This window comes from Acanthaster planci, linkage group LG01, assembly GCF_054643075.1.
Source record: "Acanthaster planci isolate LZ-2023a linkage group LG01, COTS_SCS, whole genome shotgun sequence".
Taxonomy (NCBI): domain Eukaryota; kingdom Metazoa; phylum Echinodermata; class Asteroidea; order Valvatida; family Acanthasteridae; genus Acanthaster; species Acanthaster planci.
Genome location: NC_141777.1, coordinates 11,112,779 through 11,134,340, shown reverse-complemented (window position 1 = coordinate 11,134,340; position 21,562 = coordinate 11,112,779). Strand labels below are relative to the sequence as shown.

The 21,562-nt window shown below is 43.3% G+C and overlaps 1 protein-coding gene across 2 annotated transcripts; it reads left to right on the top strand.

Moving 5' to 3' along the window:
• Positions 1 to 123: 123 nt before the first annotated feature.
• Positions 124 to 19,846, top strand: prpf39 (pre-mRNA processing factor 39). Of its 2 annotated transcripts, XM_087140637.1 has the most exons (17): positions 124 to 281; positions 1,631 to 2,191; positions 2,438 to 2,562; positions 4,048 to 4,176; positions 7,281 to 7,393; positions 8,511 to 8,678; positions 8,977 to 9,208; positions 10,119 to 10,229; positions 11,927 to 12,091; positions 13,104 to 13,230; positions 13,902 to 14,110; positions 14,710 to 14,769; positions 15,552 to 15,733; positions 16,676 to 16,768; positions 17,053 to 17,178; positions 18,020 to 18,332; positions 18,658 to 19,846. In XM_087140637.1, the coding sequence occupies exons 1-17, from the start codon at positions 140 to 142 to the stop codon at positions 18,712 to 18,714; spliced, it is 2,913 nt and encodes a 970-aa protein (XP_086996763.1). In that variant the 5' UTR covers positions 124 to 139; the 3' UTR covers positions 18,715 to 19,846. The 2 variants fall into 2 exon arrangements, with proteins under 2 accessions (XP_086996763.1, XP_022094616.2); XM_022238924.2 differs by lacking the exon at positions 17,053 to 17,178.
• Positions 19,847 to 21,562: the final 1,716 nt, after the last annotated feature.

Here is a 21,562-nt window from a genome sequence, read left to right as displayed (position 1 = left end):
AATACTTGATGAACCAAAATATATAATACGTGTAAAAATATTTATTCTTCAACAAGTATTCATTAATTGCATACTCGTTCAATCTTTCTAAAAGTAGTAGGCCCTAGTAAAAGTAATACATGTACCAGGAAAATGCAACATGGCGGAATTAGAATTAGCCGAAGTGTCGGAGATGAACTCTACGATCGAGGCGTCTGGAAATGGACAAATCGAGCCACAGATATCTGAAACATCGCTTACTAGTGACGACTATGACCCAAGCATTCCGACGGATGAGAAAGGTGGTTGCACTTTTAACGGATTTTGCATGAATTTAATTTGTGTGGTGACAAAAAACTAAGGCACGTCTGACAAGTGTCAGTGGTTAGAATAAACTGTGTCATTTACCATGCTTTCATGCATGAATCTGCCGGCGCGGCTCGGACAACTCGACAGTTTTGGTACTCAGAAGAAAGGGATGAAAGCTACCAATACATAGAAATCTTAGGGGAAATGGAGCAGCATTTCTGTGGGTACACAACTAGAATAGAATCCCTGTTCGTGCTGTGTTAAACGTCATGTATGATGTATTTTCTATGGGGTTCGTGGAAGCGGAGTGGACGTCGGACCCCACAGTTCTGGGGGTAGTTAACAGGGTGTCAAGTGGCGTCCGCAAATAGAGGACTTGCATGGTGTGCCCTCACTGAGGACAGGTCTTTGTTCCTATATGATATGCTTGAGTAGGCCCTAGGCTATTGTCATGATAATACTTCATTTTCATGATTGTCATTAAATATAAATAACAAATGTGTCCCCTGTGAGGGCGCTCCATGCAGCTCCTGAGTGGAACTCTTTCATGTCTTTCCAAGTTCATCCTTCCAGTTTGAGATTCAGCATGTTTAAGTTAGGCCTGAAGTGAATGTTGGCATAGTTGGTCAACTCGTAGGCATGCCACCTCGTATGCTTCAACTCGTATGCCAACCAACTCATACACGTGCCAACTCGTACAGTACGGTGACTTATTTGTACGCCAACCAACATGTACATGTATGCCAACCACCTATGCCAGATACAGTCATTTTCCCAGCACTGGTTTAACCAGTCATGCCAGTTCCCAATCGCTTCGAAATAGTCCTCATACATGAAAAGTAACTACGCGAGAAATCCATTTTTCAACCAGGACTATATTGTAAAAAGCTGATTTTCTTAGTTTAGAAAGAAAATTAGTTCATATGTCAGAATTCTCTTTTATTAAAAAACAGACGTTGCATAGATTTTGACTCAACTTTTTAGCTGCACAGTGAGCTACATATCAAGGGTAGTACCATCTCCCGCACCGCACAGTTGACAAACGCATTACGTCAAAGACATTACTGCTACATGTCTGTGCAAGTAGTTATGTTTGCAACATATTTATGTGCATTTAAGGCATGATCTGAAACAGGGAAAAATATTTGATCAGTTTTCCGCCCATTTTTAAAAACTGAAACTTGAAAAGTCAACCGTTAAAGAAATGACACGTAAATGACATCTTGAAAACTGCTTACAAATTGACATGCATACGATTTCACCTGTCTCGTAATAACTTACCCATTGTAGAATAGGAAAAAATGTGAGCAATGATGAAGTTTATCTGCATTTGAACATGTAGGCTTGGTTGCGGAAATCACACCAGCTAAGATGAAAGTTGCTGAACTCCGCATGGAACTGATGAACCGTGGCCTGGATGCAAAGGGGAACAAGGCCGCCCTAGTCCAGCGTCTAGAGGAAGCACTGGAGGTGCCAGAGGGGCAAGTGTCCAACCAGGAGGGACTTTGGGATGACCCCGAGGATGAAACACAAGACGACGAGGTTGCTGTGATGGTAGGAGTCAGGGAAGCAGTTGAGGATGAGGGAGAAAGTAGTGCCACGGAGAATCTTGAAGAACAAAGTGAGAACGTCGTCAAGATGGACATAGAGAGAGGAGTACAAGAGGAGCCCATGGAACAAGGGCTTGCAGAAGCAGACAAAGTGGTAGTGCCAGAAAATTCCAAGGCCCTCGCTCCCAAGGCTAAAGCTGTCACCAGCCCGGCCGTAGCACTTGCTCAGGATAACTCCGAACAAGAGCCTGTGCCAAAGGCCCCAGCCAAGGCTCAAGAGAAGGTGGCAGAGGAGCGCGAGCCAGCAAAGGGAGCCGTCAAAGCATCTGCAGCTACTCCAAAGAAGAAAGAAGGTTAGTGTTGTCAGATTCCTGAAAAAGCATCATTTACAGTGTCAAAGACATCCTAAATTTTTCTTATTGACTCCAACCATCCAAGATCCCCCCAAAATCCAGCAGCTTACATCCAGCTTATTTACACGTATCGGGAAGAACTTTTTACAAGTGTGATGTCTCCAAAGCCCCAAACTGCTAAAATGGCACACATGTTTTCCTTTTGTACATGGGCGTGTACTTTGAACCTGATGATTTGCCTTGCAGACGCCACCACTGCTGAAGGGGAGAAGGGGCCACCTCCAGAGCTGGAGAAGTACTGGAAGGCAGTCAGGGACAAGCCCACTGATTTCACCGGCTGGACCTATCTGCTGCAGTATGTGGAGCAACAGGTAAGAATCCAACAAGTTCTACCAGGTCATGTAGGGCTGTGCCAAATATTTGATCGATTATCGAATATTTGAGTATCATTTTCCGAATTTGAATATTCGAATGCAAAATTCATGAAAAGGAAGGAAGAATTTTCTTTTTTTAAATGACAAAAATTGCACTATTGAGGTTTGTTTCAAGCAGATTCGAATGAAAGTGACAGGAATCTTAGAATGATTCAAAAAGTAAATTATTCATCACCAAATTTAAAAGGAATAAAAATTTTCAGCAGGACAAGAAGTAGTCATCTCTTAAATCTTGCCAAATTGTGGTTCGAAGTACTAGACTAGACATGAGAAGCTATTGTAGTAATCATAATGTACAATTGTGTGCTTACTGCAACTGATTTTTGTATATGGTTTGTTTGCCAACAATCTGCGAATATTTGGATATTTGATTGAATTGAAGGTTGAATCTTCGAATAGTGACAGATTTGAATTGACTCATCCCTAAGGTCATGTACATGTGACGGTTCCACCTCTGCCATGCTCTCAGTCATCTTTTCAGTGCTCTTCAATTAACATGTTCCTTAAAGGCACTCTTTATCCTTCAGTAACCCCAACCCCAAGGTCCGTTTGGCTAGGATGCATCCTCAGTTGCGCCATGGAAAAATTGGATATGGCCAACTGTCCTTCAACATCATCCAGTGTTTCTTGAGTACATGTATTTTCCTTCGAGGGAGTGACCACTGCCTCAATCCTTCAAAATACTCCAACAATTCTCATCGTTATGTTGAGCCACTGTGCGGATGGTATCCCGGAGCAGTACGCATGGTTTCACATGTAATCTAAGGCATGAAATCATGCATTGCAGAGCATAGACAACAACCTGAACAGGGCATCAACTTTGAGATGAGCGATCCCAAAAAGAGAGCGGCCAATGATCGAACACATAGAAATACATCCATGTATGCCTGGAGAATGTCCTGACACCATTCTGCCTGGTGGGAAACAACATTCCTCAATTCAGTTCTGATGATTGGTAATCAATATACTTGGACCCTCACCATTTCAGCCCCTTACCCTGTGTAAATGAATGTGTTACGCCCCAACTATAGTATCAGTCCCAACTATAGTTGGGCCCGTCCCAACTAGCAGACTAGAGTGCTACAGTTGGGCCGCCCTAACTACAGCAGAGAGGTCCCGCGTGCATGATGTGCCCGCCATGTGCCAAGGTGATATTGTTCACAAATGTCATGTCATCTGTCATATGGCTAGAGGAACAGATAAAGTCCCCCATTTTAGATGAATTGTGTCAAGTGTGAGACACATTGACTTGGATAATGTTGAGACTTGAGACATTTCCCACAGACATTGGTCAACAATAGTTGGGCCAGCCCAACTGCAGCACTACAGTTGGGACTGTCCCAACTATAGTTGGGACTTATGCTATAGTTGGGGCGTAACAAATGCATTACATAAAGCAGCTTTCAAATCTTTGTCTTCCAGGCTCATATGCCATCGGTGAGGGATGCCTTTGATGCCTTCCTTGCCCGCTACCCCTACTGTTATGGGTACTGGAAGAAGTATGCTGATTTGGAACGGAAGAAAGCTAAAAATGGCCAAAAAGCACAGGAGGTAGGTTGCAAAAACAGTCATTACCTGGTCAACTTAATTCTAGAAGTGACCAATATTCACTGATTTTTTTTCCGTTTTTTTCTTTTCTTCTCTTTTTTCAGCTTCCAAAAATTTTAAGACAAAGCGTGAAATTAAGCTCTACATATACTAGCGCAGTCAACTTATTTTGGCCTGATCTGATTATGATCAGGTATATATACCAGAATCACAAAAGAACATCTGCAGTTTTAATGTCTTACATGTGTACGTCAGCACAAAAATCACAGACACACATCAAAAGGATTTTGATTTTGGGACTTTGCATTGCCTGGTGATATTTATCTGCTCACATCTGCTTTTGGTTAGACAAATACCAAAAGTTGCCAGAAAATGTCCGGTGTCCATCTGTAATTTCACGCTGTGTAAATAAATGGTTCCTTTGGGTTCAAACATGAAATTGGGCTCGGCTGTATTTTCAGATTCTTGGTTTATGTGAAAAAAGCAACACTGATCCTCTCAACGTGCTAAAAATTTGAATGGAGGATTTTACCCTGATCAAGTGCTCGTTTCGTAAAGTAATTCTTTTGAAAGTATACATGTATTTCGCTTGATTTGGACGTGCTTAATCTAAATATTGAAAACAAAGGAACAAAGTTGATGAATGGCAGATTCCTTGCATGTACAAAGAGATACTGATTGTGAACCTGACTTCTTTATGGCAGCACTAGAGTCTTTGGGTGCATAGTTCAATGGTTATTATGTGTGTCGTAGTCAAAATGTTGCCGATTCCAGTCTTTTATTGAGCCAATTCTTTTGTTGCTGAGCTGGTGCCTTTGTTTCCCTCAGTCTCACACAGATGTCATGGAAACAAATTCATGTTGCGCGGCTGCACAGTAAACCATTATGTCAAGTTGTTGGCCATTTTCTTTTCATAACAGATGACTTTTTTCTGTGGGCACGATTTTTTTTGTGGGGGAAGGGCATTTAATTGAATAATCTAACAACTTAAAAAAAAAATGATTATTTAAGTTACACTTTTCACTTGCATGTAATATATAGGTGTGCATCTCAGTGATATGTGCATTAATGTTTGCACTGTCGTAATAATGTTCATGCTGTTACATGGTCCCGCTGGAAAACAAAATGAAATTCACTGCATGAACATGGATGTCACAATACAATGAGAAAAAACTGATTTGGCGTGGACCTGGACAACATAACTTACCGTGTGTTCTTGAACCTATTTACATTGTACATGTATAATAATTTGTTATGATTTAGCATGTTTACATGAAGATGTAGTTTTGCATTCCTTTATCATTCGCTTCTTTCCACTGAAGACAACAAATCAATGAAATCTTACAAACATGGACATCTTATGTGTACGCTGATGAGCACAGTGGCAATTTGAATTCCTGGCACAGTGGTTAAAACTTCAAAGTAAAGTTTGAAGTAGTTTCACGATGAACTCACATCCACCTACATGTATGTACATGTACTCACATGTATCATTATAGTACAGGTATTTTTCCTGAGCACAGGTGCACATATAGACACACTTACCTTACATACCTAGCATGAATATTCCTTTCTTTTTGTGCATTTAGGAAAACTCAGTGAAAATACTTGTTTTTCTTGAACTGGGAGCATAGTTTTCAGCTGGCTTTTTGTACAAGGTTTCCTTGACTATTCCTCTTCCTTTTGGACCCCTACATGTACATGTACCCCAAAATGCCTCTAAACGTCTTTTCCAGAGAAGGGGAAACGTACCGTGGACATGTGTAAGTCCACAGAACGTCTTCCTTTCCTGCATGGTATGGACATCTTTTGTTCACAAGTCCACACTAGGTACATGTATGTAATAGCGCACATGCACATGAGCGTACATGCCTGACATGCAGCCTTCAGAGGAAATCTCCTACAAGTACCAGCCGAGAATTTATATTAATCATTGATATTAATTTTATTTGAATACATGTTAACTAACCCCACAAAATGGTTGTTTTCAGGATAGGGGCTTAAAGCATTAGTTTACTTTAATACTTTTAACCTTTATTTGCTCTCCATTGTTCCAATGTTCATCAAAAGTGTGATACACCTTTACATTTAAAGACGCACACTTTCTCTTGCATTTCCTTTCTTCTTCCATCTTTGTTTTATGGAGTGTGCAGTTTTTTGGTTGAAGACAGAACAAAAAAGTGAGACGAAACAAAAGAGTGAGGGTATGAATGCCCCTTGAGTATAAGCGGAGCATTAACCCACCTGTTGTTGTGAACAATCCCAGCCAGTCCAAAGTTCCTTTCGCTTCTCCTTCTACAGTACAGACATGCAGACATACATGTATCATACGCATGTATTTGGACTGATTTTGACTGATAGGACAACTTTGTGCAGATTGCGTCTCTGCACAGGAGGGCTCATTATTTTCTGGTTTAAAACCTGCTGCATAAATGTACATGTACATGTCAGCTTGTTCGTGGTTGGTCGGCCGAGATGGTTAATTGTCAGAAGGCTGGCTCCCCCACAGGTGGGCATTCAGTCAGCTGGTCATAGTGAGGTTGATTCTAAGCACCTTACGAAGAATCTGCCCTTCTTGGACTCGGCCAAACCTGATGTGACTTCAGTGCCCGGAGATAGTACCCAAGGTTTTAATATGATCAGTATGCTTAGGCCTAGTGTCATGAGATTTACATTCATGCTGATGAGATTATTACCTGTGCAGTTTGTTTTTAATGTTCATTTGTATTTTTGACAATAATTTTTACATGCATGCTTTACAGAGATACGATAACCCTTCTGTATGTGTGGCAGGAGATTTTTGTGTATATAGATGTATTTTTCATATTTGTCAATGACTTTCACTTGGTGTACATACATGTATTTCACAATCTTTTTTAACATTTTTTTCCCCCACTCACAATTTTAACACCAATGGGATGGGAAAGAGGGTGTGCCACAGTCAAATTTTGATCCCCCAGATCAACTGTTTCCAGGGGAAAACTGAAACAATTAGACAAAAGTAGTCGTGTTGCTCATCACCAAGTGGGAGTGATTTGCCCGGGGCCAGTCCTGATTGGGTTTCTTTCTTTGTTTTCCCTTTCTCATTTTTGGCCTGTGACATGGAGGTGTTTGAGACGGGCCTGAGAGCCATTCCGCTGAGTACTGACCTATGGATGCAGTATATCCAGTTTGTAGGACAAATAGCGCCACCAGAGGATGTTACCGAAAGGCTTCGAAGGTACTGTGGCTGATTGACATTGTTATAACCGTGTTAGAATGGCAGCAGCTCATGTGAAGCAGTTGTGTGGGCAGGTCGTATTATTCGGGGATGTCAGGTAACAGGCAAAAGCCTGCTTTCAGGCTGTATCAATTGGAATTTTGGGTTGAATGTAATTTTAAGCCTAAATAACGTATACTTACATGTACATGTAGGCTCCCCTGGCCTTATTTCATTCTTGTGATATGAACCTGAGCGTCATCCCCGATTATAGTAAAACCCTCTGTACCTTCTGTCCCTGTTACTCCTGACCTTGTTGAGGGGCCGTCCATAAAGTACGTACGCAAGAAAATGAGGACTTTTCAGACCTTCCCCTCACTGCCTTAACGCATGGTGTGCGCAGTGGCTCCAACCCCCTTCCCAGTACGCATTCCACAATTTCGGAAGACGCTGCTGGACTTCGTGTGATGAGTAATGTTGCAGTTTACTAATAATGGGCATTGGCATGGGAGGATAAGTGGTGAGGGTGGACAGTGGAGGATACTGCATTTGAATTTTGATGCACAAATGCTTATTCTGGTAGTTATTTGTATGAGAAAGTGTATTGATATGATAAGGATTCATTAAAGGCAAGTTTTGGCTTTGTGTACAGTACGCACAGGCTTGAACCCCTTTCCCCCTCTGTGCGAATGGTGTACGTAACAGAACCACCCCCCCTTCCGTGCATACATGTATGTACTTTATGGATAGCCCGTAATTTGACATGGGATATATCGTTGAAATGTGTATTGTTGAAATTTACTTACAACTTTTTAATTCGTTTGGCAAGCTATTTATATCTCTCTTGAAAATCAAAAGGATGTGTTCTAAGCTTACAATGTCATACACAATAAGTAACAGGGACAGGAGAAAATTGGACCCCAGATTTATGGAAATTACCGGCCTGGCTTCATTAGCATTTTGCCACAGTTTGTCCAAAATATGACAACAGTGTTTAAACTGCATCGGACAATTTGGACAAGCTCCTTATTCTCTGAGTTGAAATACATGTGTATACTGTTCCAAATGCATCACATTCATTTTGTTTGAACAACCAAAGACTTTCCTTTTTTTTTCTCTCTTGTCTGCATCTTTCCAGTGTGTATGCCAAGGCTATTGCCGCAGCAGGAACTGACTTCCGCTCAGACAAGCTTTGGGATATGTACATCAGCTTTGAGAAGGACAAACAGGAGTGGCAGCGCGTCACCAAAATATATGACCAACTCCTGACCATCCCGACCCAACTGTACAGCCATCATTTTGAGAAGTAAGGCTAGCTCGCAGTGCTACACTGTGTTTTTGTACGTCAGGCTTGTTGTAAAGGCAGAATGTTGTTGAGAAGAAACTGCCACAAAGCAACGTGGTAACTGTTAGTAAACATCCCATGGCAGAAAGTGTAGCATTCAATGTGGAGGAACATGAAGGAAGGCGTTACTTTGGGATATGTTCTTGAAGGGTGTGACAATTTGAGGGTGCCTTATGCTGATTTTTAAGTTTGGCCCAGCCTCTGTTTTGGCCCTTTTGGCAACATTGCAGCAGATTTCAACTTCTTTTTTCCTCTTCAGATTCAAGGACCACATCAGTAAACATCACCCCAAGGATACTCTGTCCGTGGACGAGTTTATCAAGCTTCGGATGGAGGTGGTGGATGCCCTTGGCGTGGCCGAGTCTGGGCTGGAGGAAGGGGACGAGGCAGGCGATGATGCACCGCCGGGGGATGACGATGCACCACCTGGGGTGGAGGTTGCTCCCCCGGGGCTTGAGACACCGTCTGCTAAAAAAGCTGTCAGTTCTAAGGTAAGAATTTATTGTAGGCCCCCATCCGCACATCCTTACTGTGTTGAGACTCAGCGTAATCTATCACAGCTGAATTACAGAGTTTTGCTTGTCCTCGCCACAGTTTACTGCTGCTTTTTCATAAGAAGACCACTTTGTCATGGGCAAGAAAAAAAGATTGTGGCTAGTAATTTAGACTCTGACATTTAACACTAATTGCCAAGCATATTGTTTGGCTTACACTATACAGTACCACAAAATACTAAGTAATAGTCTGAGCCTGAAGGACCTACATGTACATGTAGCGCTACCGATTACTACTTCTGGCTTGGTTACTTCCATTGTTACTTGTACAGAGAACAATAAAGCCATGCATTCATAGTGCCACGGCACTGTATGGTACATTGTCTTATCTATAGTATCTCATGGCTTCACAGAACAATAAAGTCATGTCCTCTTCAAGTGACAGTGCTCAGTACTACATTTTACTACAAGTAGTAATTTGTTGTATTATGTAGGGTTAGGGTTAATGACTGTAACCTCACTGTGCACTTGAACGCTGCAGAAGGCACGAAGCGATATATGCATCTGCACGTGTTTATGGTGCACCCTTTCGTCTGTTTCATGTTTAATCCCCCGACTGCTCAAGCATGCTGTCAAAAATGCCAGCAGTTTCTGAAAAATGTTTCCAGTGGTGCCAATTTGTTCAGTTACAAAGGCCTGTTACAGAATCCAGTTCACCTGTCAGTATGGATGCAAATGGAAGGCAGCCTCTACCGTACTGTTAGTAGTTGGGGATCCCAAGGGCCGGGCTCCCCTAACCAGCCACCAAAATTCCAAATTCCCTACGTGACAGTGACCCTGACCCGTAAGCATTCCAGTACATATCACATGTGTCTTATGTGTCTTCTTTGCTCTTTCATGGAACCAGCAAGTGGAAGCAGAGAACGAGGCCATCAGAAAGAAGGTAATGGAGTCACGGACGGCAGTGTACAGACAGACGGAGCAGGAGGTTAGCAAGAGATGGGCTTACGAGGAAGGGGTGAGTCACTGCTTGACTGCTCAGGCATGGCGTGTAGGGCTGTCCCTGAATGATGAGGCTGTGGCTAGACATTACACGTGACTGCATGAGAAGTAGTTGCAGCCAGCACCATTATGTGATCATGTATAATTTCGAGCCGTAGCCAAGTAATCCAGACAGAGCCCAGTACTTGTAAGCTCTGTTCTTTCCTTTAACCCTAACGCGCCACGTCCCTCAAAATCCATTTTTACTTGTATGTTGATTTTGATGGACTCAGTCCAGGAGGCCAGAGGTGTGCAAACATTGATGGATTATGATGGACTTGATCCAGGAGGCCTGAAGCACTACCGGGGGCATTCAGTGCATGTTGTCATGGCAACAGGATGATGATGTCATGTAAGCCATGTGTAATAGGTCCATCAACAAAGGCTGTCAAAGGCTAAAGGCCAGTGGTTGACTTTTTAGCAAGACGTAGATTGCATAGGGAGTGTTGGATTTGGATGAATTTGATCCATTGCTTGGCAGTAGATACAAGGCCTTCGGGGGTTACCACCCATGGTTAGCCAGCCTGCTGTTTGACCAGTAATGAAAGTTGATGAGCACACTGATGAGAATCTTTTTATGAGCTGAATGATTGAGTGTTCCATTTTACTCCTGCACCCGCAGGCATTCAGTATGATTGTTATACAAGGCTTGAAAAGATCTCGTCATCTGATTGATTGGTTGTTGATGACGTCATGGATTATGTGGTGTAATCAACAACAGTCAGTGGAATATGCCCCACTGGATATCTGCACACAAAAACACCAATTTTCAGGCAGTACTGATGAATGCAAAAAACACCATTCTGTCTTCTGTCAGAGGAAGGAATTTCTGAAGTCATAAAGGGACGGTTATTGGGTTGTTGAATGATTTAGAGCAAACTGTTAGATGGGTCATTTCATGAGGATTGAGCCCAATTTGTGACGGTGTCGTTGTTACATCCAAAACTTTTACCACCTTACCACCGTTTACTCTTTAAACATAACACACAAACCTCTGTGTTCAGCCTTGCAAGACATATAACAATGTCAATTTGGAATCCACATGCGGGGAAGTAGCTGTTCATTTTTATGGAACCCATGTAACAATTGACAAATTGTGCCCCAAACCTCATGGAATGACCCAGACGCACAGGAATGTGTGTCTGAAGCAAAAACTGAATCAGAACGAGAAAACTTAGTGTTCTGATCAAACATCGGCCTGACCACATTCACAAAGGATTTATTCAGGCAATGCGTAGAATGAATAATGAATGTTTCACATGCGCACAACGCAAAGAATAATTTCTTGAGGGGGCAGACCGAATGTTCTGTTCCGCTCAGCTTTACCTCACGCCAAAGATTGAATGTTCTATTTGTGCGTGACTGAATGTTCCACATCCTCTGAGTGGAATGTGACTTGCTTGTGATTAACTGGATGATTATGCTTCTCCCAAGTTCTCAATTATTAGTGAGGTACATGGACCCGTTCATGCATAGGCGTGTAATGTTATGTAATTTGCCAACATGATAGGTTATAATCAAGTCTCATTAGTTCGTTGTAACATTTGTAGTTCCTCATTATTAAAGCTGAAAAGTGAACTGCTCTTTCAGTAGCAGCAGCAGTTGCGAGTAAACCTTTCAGGTTGCACTCTGAAAGATAATAAACTAGCACAAACAACTGTTTTTGGAATCTAGATCAGGAGGCCCTACTTCCATGCCAAGCCCCTGGAGAAGAGCCAGCTCAAGAACTGGCGGGAGTACCTGGACTTTGAGACAGCCAACGGCACCCACGAGAGAGTCCTGATCCTGTACGAACGCTGTCTGATAGCCTGCGCCCTGTACGAGGAGTTCTGGATGAGGGTATGGCACTACCAGTTCTACCAAAGAACAGAGGGAAATGTGATAAGGAGAAGAGAAAGCAAATACACATTTTCACCCTGAGAGTTTTTGTTAGCAGTCACCAGACCATTTTTAAGCAGCTCCTTGGCGTGTGTTATCATGGAGCTCTGTATCAGCATTGAGATATAGTATACATGTAGTAGCTTAACCCTCCTTTGGTTTTACAGCACAAATGTGCCCAAATGCCCACAGTCACTGGTGAGCATGTAATTTCTATATGGAACTCAAAGATGCACAGGTTCAGTGTGTACACAGTAGATTGCCAGCACAAAATGACCCAGGGTCTTTTGTGCAGTCCTCTTCACTGCATTTGGTTTACTGCACAGTTATGCACATGAAACAGTGAAGCACAGGTGTTGGGCAGCACAAAAGTGCAATCTGATATTCTTGTGAGGGACTGTTGGTGCAGTGCACAACACAACACAGCTGTGCTTCTTTGAGGTGTTCACCAAATTACCCGAAGAGTGACTTCAGCATAGGAGGGTAAAAGTAAAAAGGAGTAGAGATGTCCTTGAGTGACCAATCTAGTGGTAAAAAGCCTGCACAGCAGTGTGTGCAACCTGTTCGGGACGATTTTGTTTAAACAAAGTGCATACTGGATAGCTTTGGCAAGCGGTTGTCCAGACGGCATGTTGGCTGCCACTGGACAAGTCCAATCTCATTGATTCCGTGGAGGAACAGCAGATAGATACCTTGTGGCCCACCACCAGTGGTATTGAGAAGATTGACCTGATAAGTTCATAGGTCGTCGCTGACGCGCTGCACACATCTTTCACATCCTTGCAGAGGAGTGCATCTCGGCATGGGTGCATGTCGCCAATGGCACAGAGTGCTCGTTTGTCTGTTTAACAACAACATTGGAACATAATTTGTGTCACAGTGGAAAGCAAATGGGATTTTTAAGTACGTGTCAAGTAGGTCATGGGGACACCAACCCCTCAGTGCAATTGCTACTTTGGGTTTTTCATTCCAGTATGCCAAGTACCTTGAGCCGCACAGCATCGACGGTGTGAGCTCAGTCTACAAGAGAGCCTGCACCATTCATCTGCCAAAGAAACCAAGCATTCACCTTCGCTGGGCTGCCTTTGAGGAGAAACAAGGTACATGCGTAGCCAATATGCCTATTCTAACCCCAGTCAGATTTCCTCCAGTGAACCCTGCACTTAGTAATGCGACAGCATAATGAAATACGCTATAAGAAGGGAAAAAGTGGACTCTGTAGCATTTGCACTGAACATTCAGCGCAGTGTACCCTGCTACCTGTCTTGACTGCTGTAAGCTGAAAACTTATACAGCAACTGTGGCATATTTAATAGCAGGGCCGTGTTAAGGTACTGTACCTTTGAAGGGCCCAAACGAGAGAACAAACAAGTTTCTTAACAACTGATTAAACTGCAGTCTGTGGGCTTGTTCAATTTTACTGAAGTACCCAATTTACTGTGTTCATGTAACAACAGACAGACAGCCCGGTGATTTTGCCTTTAAAAAGCGTCCAACTGTCCGTGCTTGTTTCTGTAGGTATAATTTTGACGTTGGAAATGGAAACATTGAACCCTCCAAAAATGAGTGTTTTGTTTTGGACAACCAAAATGATTCAACAACAGACAAGTAAAGTAAGGCATTTAATATTTTTTTTAAACAGAAAAGGAAATTTCTTTCATTGGTGGTAGAACGAGTGAAATATCACTTAAATGGAAACACTTGCTCCTCCCTAATTGCTGTCTTTCTTTTTTTCTTTTCTTTTCCTTTTTTTTTTTGGCAATGTTCACAGGAAATACTAAAGCAGCTCAGGAGATTCTCAAGAAACTGGAAGATAATGTGTCTGATCTTGTGATGGTGACCCTGGAACGGATCAGCCTGGAGCGTCGTCTAGGTAACGAGGAGGAAGTGGTCAGCATCCTCAAGCAGCAGATGGAAGCCCACCAGAAGCCAGAGCTCAAGATGTTCTTTGCCACGAAGCTCTCCAGATACTACGCAAAGGTCGGTGTCGCCCCAAATGGAAGATCTGTGGGCCATTCTGCAAAACTCTGTCTAACTGACTATTTCTCATTGTTCACAGTTTACCAACTCCTGTAAATCAGTTGAGAAGTTAAACTTTACAAACGCTGACCCCGAGAGGTTCTAGTAACTTGTTCCTGATTTGTGTGACATTTTTTTCGCATTGTCACTTGTTTGAAAGTCCACACACTAACCTCCACCGACAAGTTTCAGCGTCTATTTGTGGACACTGGAAATACTTCTCTAGCCTGGCGGACAAGGATGGACATCATCCAGCACGGCACGCAAAATGTTCATGTAAAATCGTCCGTGTAAGAGGCTCAGGAAATCCTTGCATGTTTAGCTTGCCCTCTGACAGGGATTGGTGAAATTTCTTAAACACCAAAATAGAAAACTCGGTGGGCCACATTGGTGCATAGTACAAACGATGGTCCATTAGAATGCATTAATAAGCAGTGAAGAACTTCAGTATAAGAACATGTGTAAGAACCTCTGATCAGCAAGAACCTGATTAGGTTTAGTGAGAGATTATTCAGCATGATTTGGGTCTGCATTTGCCTGTTTCCAATCTCTGCCTGCAGGTCCTCAATGATATTGGCAATGCCAGAAAAGTCTTGGAAGATGCACTTCAGTGGACAAAGGTAAGATGATGAACAAACTCAGCGCAGAGCTACATCAGACATTGTTTGCTTTGGAGGGGGAGTTGGTCAAGTCACAATGTCCAGTCACAAAGTCCTTTCCCGAGTACAGTCTTATGACCAGTTAGAAGTAGCAACATGAACAGATGCAAAAAAAGTATTTTGTCGCCATTCAATGGAATAGGTAGTAACCTGGTCAAAGATTGGATGACTGATGGGGCACGTAGAGACTCTGAATGGATACAACTCAAACCCTGCTAACGAAGCAAAAGATTATACTGAGGCATTGGCAAAACCCTGCTAACAATGCAAAAGAGTTTACTGAAGTATTGTCAAAACCCTGCTAATGATGCAAAAGATTAAATTGAAGTTTTGTCAAAACCCTGCTAACAATGCAAAAGATTAAACTGAAGTATTGTCAAAACCCTGCTAACAATGCAAAAGATTATACTGACGTATTGTCAAAACCCTGGTAATGATGCAAAAGATTATACTGAACTATTGTCAAATTTGACATATTTTTTGTGTTTTCTTAGTTTATGTTCATCATTTAATGGCTGCTGCTACCATTAAGAAAAAAATGTAGAAAAAGGCCAGCGCCTACTACGTACCTTTCTCTGCTGTTCCCCTTTGCATGGGAACTGCCGCTGGTTTACCTAACTGTTGATGCCAAAACCCTGTCTAAGAATTATTAAACCGGGCACATGTAACCAACTGAAATAAATTGATAGCTGTTTGGTGGTGCGAGTTTTGGAGATCCTCATTCTGTCTCCGTTGGTCTCCAGGACAAAGTGTCTCTGTACCTGCGGCTGCTGGACCTGGAGTTGCAGCAAAGTCCCATGAACGAGCTGGCCATCCTGGACCTGCTGCAGAAGGGCATCGACGCCAGCAAAGACACGCAGGACAAGGTGAAGTTCTCCCAGCGACGCCTGACGTATCTCATGGACTTTGGAACCGACGTAGCCAAGTAGGTGCACTGTCCCTTGCTATGTTTCATTTTTCTGTCAGAATTGTCAATGCTTTTGAACGTTCTTTACAGTGTTTCTGCAACCCTGTTTGATCAGGACCACCTGGATGATTTGGTATGGGATTAATGTTGCCTTCGTACATGCTATCATGGACTTCCTGTGTGTGTCGGACACAATGTAAGAAAATGTGCTGTTTGTTAGTGGAACAAAATCCACATCAATTTGTGTGCATTCCGAGTTATCCCTGAGTTTCACAAATGCCTGATATTAACCACTTCCTGCTGAGGACTCCAGAATCGGAGACATATGGTGTATACGCGTGGCTGGGGTCTCTGAACTCCGACAAAGGAAACAGGGCCCTTTAACAAAAGACCGTACTCCGAACAAAAGACCAGGCTGCCGGGTTTACCGACATTTTTCACTCTCAAAGTGGTGATAATCCAGCCTTGTTTTGAAACCATGTACCAGGGTTGGGGCATTGAGAGCAAGCGGATTACCACTGGGGACAAAAACGCTCCACCACCGCAGTGATTGAGCCACACAGTACCGCTGCACGCTAATCTGGCCCCTATTGAAAAAGAAGTCAGCAGTGCACTGAGCCAGGTTCATGAACAAAAGAAAGTTATATAACACCGAACAATCTGGGCTCTGTTTACAAGGCTGCAGGCCTGGCTGAAATACTCGGGCGTCAATGAAGGTCACCTGTCAAAGTAGAGTAGTGCCTAAAGATTACTTCGTGCGGCTATAAACGACCGTTAAATGAAATGATGAATTTTTGAAGGATTTGAAAACGGAAAAAATGATAGTCAAGCCGGCCCAGCATCATCAACATTGAAAAATGCCCCGGCATGAAGTGGTAAACCAATATTACTATTGCACCTGTGTCTGGTGTAGTGGAGGCAGCCATCAAAGTCACTGGTGTTTTCTCTCATACTGTCCAGATTACAAACTGCCTATGAGTCGCATCAGGTTCTCCTCAAAGATCACCTGGACATTCTGCAGGCAGCCAACAAGAAGAGAAGCGCAGAAGCGAGGTGAGATCTTGAACGATGAGATGAGATGATTGAACGGGGGAAAACAGTGGGCTCACATCCTCGGTAAAAGTGCTTGCCACTGGTGCATCCCTAGGGGTTGGCATCAGTTCGGGTGAAATCAGTTGCCGTGTGCGTGGTTGATTACTTTGCAAAAACTTCCCAATGAAAAATACATCAGTGAATTTTGCCAACAAATGAGAGTGGCGCAAGGCAGCCGTGCTCGCAAGTCATACAACACGAGTGCATGGGATTTTTCACCCGGATGACAATTCTGTGTTTTGCAGTCACCGTGCACCGTCCAACACTGCCACTGTGACTGCAGCTGCAGTTGAGACACCAGCCAAACCCGTTCAGAGGGGCTTTGTATATGCAGGATGGAAGAGGGGTTGTGACCTAAGCTCTGTTAAAGGGTATATAAACCTATCGCCATCTTTGTCTCATGCCGGTCCCTTGATGCTGATGCAAAACTTGAGTTTTTTTCTCCCAAGCCAGTGAAGTCTGACAGGACAAGCAAAAGAATATAGAACAGGGCCCAATTTCATAGCACAGCTTAACACCCAGAGACTATTACCACATGCTGCCGGGTGGTTTTAAAAATGCAGTGCCCACATACGGGCGATTTTCAAGATTTTCATTTTTAAAAACTCTTCAAAGATACATGATTTCATTTAATGGACGTTTACACCCACACGAATGACTGTTTGGTGGCTATTCTGAGCTGACAGGTAACCTCCATTGACCCCTGAGTATTTCAGCCAGGCCGGCTGCCCTGTAAAGAGAGCCCAGAATTGTGCTGTGTTTAATTTCCTTTGTCCCCCTGGGGAATGCGGGTGGCGTCTTTTCAAACATGGCTGGATTAGCATGCAGGGTCGCTGTGTCAATCATCAATGGGGCCCTGGAGTACTTTTGCCTGCAGTGCTAATCCGCGGGTGCACTATGCCCAAAACAGTGGTATACTTTTTAAAAACGGTGACGGATTACCTTAAAAAAATGCAAGCCGAAAAATGATTGCAATTCCCAGCAGCAGGTCTTTTGTTCCAAGTAGGGTCTTTGGTTATACAGACCATCTCTTTTGTCCCATTTCGGGCACCCCGGCTCTGCATATAAACCCATGGTGCTCAAAACGGGGCTCCCCGGCAGCAAGTGGTTAAGGTCCAAGCACAGAAAAGGCATGCTTTTCCACAAGGACCTGTTAGTGCTGACAAGATGATATATTCATGTCCCGTTACCTTGTCTGTTTTCTGCCCGCAGTGATAGCACGCCCACCGCCACTCCAGCAAAGAAGGCTAAGACGGATGAGATGAAAACCCCTAGCACGGCTGCCGCCGCAGCCTCTCCTGCCACAACGTCAACACCAACCTCGGCTGCTGCCACCTCAAAGGCCCAACCGCTGTTGTCCAACCCAGTCCCCGTCCCGGCCGGCCAGGACTACAGTCAGCAACCTTCCAGTGCCGGATGGGGAGGGTACAACCAGCCTCAGTACGGCTCACAAGGGGGCAATTACGGGCCCCCGCCCCCTGGACCCGGGGGCTACAATCAGCCGCCGCCAAACACCTACAATCAGGTATGTACATTGTGATGATGCTCTCATCCTCTCCCCGTGGAGCAATTCCGTTCATACACAGCGTCCCAAGAATAAAAAAATGCACCACTAAGCATTGTGATCCAGCCGAAGGTACAAGGAAAAGGCACCCCTTCACACAGCAGTGCAATTGAAGGGATTCTTCACATGAAAATGCCGCAGGCTTCAGGGTGCGCACCTTTGCACTCACCGTGATACTGTAAATCCCTCTGCGTTAGGCACCGAAGTGACTTGTCCAAGTACTGTGTAATTGATGCACCTTCTGACTCTTTTGTTATTTATGTGTTGTGCTTGTCCCTTTCTGCAGTACCAACAGTACCAACAAGGTTGGGGAGGGTACAACCAAGGCTACTACCAGCGATAGCCCAGTCATCAGTGCCCGTCCTGAGCAGCCCAGAAGGTGTTTGAATAGAGAACTCTCGGCCTCAATTGAATCTTAATCCAGTAGGGAAGCATTTTCCAAGTCAGTCAGCATCTGTCGTAGTTGCCCTCTGAGATGCTTGGTTTGAGAATAACCTTGAAACAAAAACAAAGAAATGGGTTGCTTCAGAATATTGGTTGGCTTCTATTCAGTTTTAGACAGTTGAAGCGGATGGATATTAAAAGGATAAAGGGGGCAAATCAGATCGTATGGGGCACCAGTTAGGCATGCTGTTTTTCCTCAGATCAGTTTATTTCCTCTTTTTTTTAAGTGTTACCACTGTCGGTTTAAGCAGTTACTGTTATTACCTGCTCTCATCTTTTGAGGAAACATTCTCTTTCTTAAAGGACATTTGTAATTTTAGTTTGTCAATTTGTGGATTGGTTTTTTAGTTTATACCAAGGAGTGAAAGGGTTTGGCGGTAAAAGCCAAGCTGCCAAAAACTTGGGTAGTGTGTGACTGAAGATGTAAGGCAACGATAATTATTGACATCACTGGATGAAGTCTGTGGGCTGGACTTATTCTAAATGTAACGGTCTACTTTTAAACATAGCTTCTTCCCGAGACCCTGCTGTGCCAGTGGTGTTGCATTATTGAGGGTATGGGGGCATTCCCCATTTTGTACCAGGTGTTCATTTTCTTTCTTGTAAGTGTCCTGTTTTTCACTAGCACCGTGCTCGTCCATGGCACATGAACTTATGAATGTTGTATAAGTCTATTGTCTTACGAACAGTGGCATCATGAAAAGATGATGCCAATCCCTCACTCCACCCCAACACATTGATTTTATGGAGGTCAGGGTTAAAAATGAAAATGTCTACCTTTCACCACTGATGCTTATTTTGCCCCATTTTCATTTGCCCCTTGTCAGAGTAACCTTGCCATGCCAATGAAAGCCCATATGTGAAAAATTGCAATGTAGCAACCACTCCAGCTGACGTGGCAAAGGTTATCTGGAAATGCACACCCCTGATATTAGCGTTTCTGAGATACACTGTGAATTTGAGCACTTCCATTTCGAAGCCGTTGATTCACATTTTTGTTGAAATAAAGAAGTAAAAATCATTCCTGTAAATATTTTCCCTTCTGCTTCAAATTCAATTTTTATTGTGTCACTTTAAATTTGTTCGGTTGTGTTGATCAAAGGCTGATGTTTTTTTAAGGGTAACGCTGGGATTTCTTTTAATTTGTACCTCGGGAAAAAGGTTCAAAAGAATAGTTTGCATATCCATTCAAAAATTACATGTACTTGCGGGTTGGACTCTTCGGTCGCTCATACGTGATACAGTCGACTGTGCAGTCTTCAAACGTTTTTGTACGGTCGTCTTGGCTACGGCTGATCAGAAGCAATCGTGTGTCATGTTGGAGAAGTGAAATCACCAAAAATCTAAAAAGAACTTTTTAAAAAATCTTGGCTTAAGACCGAAGTGGATGGCCAACCAATGCTTAGTTTGTGGCCCTTCTGCCGGGATTGGTCCAGAGATTGGAAGACAATCTTGGTTGCCAGTGATAAATCCATAGCCTAGGTCCAACACGGTATGGATGCAAAAACGTCTTCAAAACTTGCCAAGGCGGGATTTTGGCTTTGATAGTGCCCTCTGTCGACGATAAGGCCAAGTTTAAATACACCTTGGTTCGTGCATAGAGGAAGGACACAGGAGGAGTTTCAACTCTGGCACTTCAAAGTGTTCAATGATCGTCGCCGCCACGTCAGATGAATAATAGAAAACATTCCCAAAATGCTCGATTAGTGCCTGTATCTTAGCCAGACAAGCGGGGCCAGTAATAACCTAACAATACTCGTGTTTTGCTTGCAAAGAAATACAAATTATTGCTGTGACCAGGAAATAGCGAGAGAAAAATCCCTGATGTTAGGTTTACTTTTGCCATCGTGAATAAACTTTTGTAATTTTGATACACTGTTCCATTATCCATGCAAAGTTTGTAATTATATTCTCCCTCCAATACATCAGTGTTCAAAGACTTGGTACGAATTTGGCAAAGACTGGCAAACAACATGTTGACTACTTCTGGAAGGCTAAAGTTCACAAGGAACAAAATGCGCTATTTCATCAAAGGGGTGATCATGAAATCTCCTAAAAACGCTTTTGTACAAATGCCATAATAAAAATGATTCAAACCAAACATTCCTAAAATAAGACCAGAAAAAAGAGCTCATTAAGGGCAATGACTGTATATATACATGTCGGCAGTCAGAATCGCCGCTAGCGCTCCGGGACCGATTCCGACGGATAGGCCTACGCAACGTGCTGATCGACGTGCATATGGGAAGGCGCCTTACAAAGTTCCTAGTCCCAGCAGTCTAATTAAGAAATGTTTACCGTAGAGGATATGGAAAGGCGCTTTGCGTCGAGTTGTTAGACTTGCTATATGATCAACCGACGACTGCGTCACATCGAAAGACGGGAGCGTCCAGTGCATCATCTTCGGCGTTAAAACGTTACGTGTATCGAATCGTTTGTCATTTGCCAGGTACATGCATTCTGTTCAATGGTAACGGAGCCACAAGATGACTTGATCAATATGATCAAGACTTTGCCTGTTTAGCTGATGTGTAAATATAACATTCACAATATGTTGATTCGATATCTTTACGTGTAGGCCTACTACACCATGCACGACGCGAAGCATGAAGCAACCGTCGGGATTTCCCCGGGGGCGAATTTGTGCTCATGGGTACTGGGATGATGCACTTGATGTACAAGTGTGCAGGAGTTTATTGCATTCAGTGGGGACCCTGAACAATAGAGGACAATAAGGTTCCCGATTC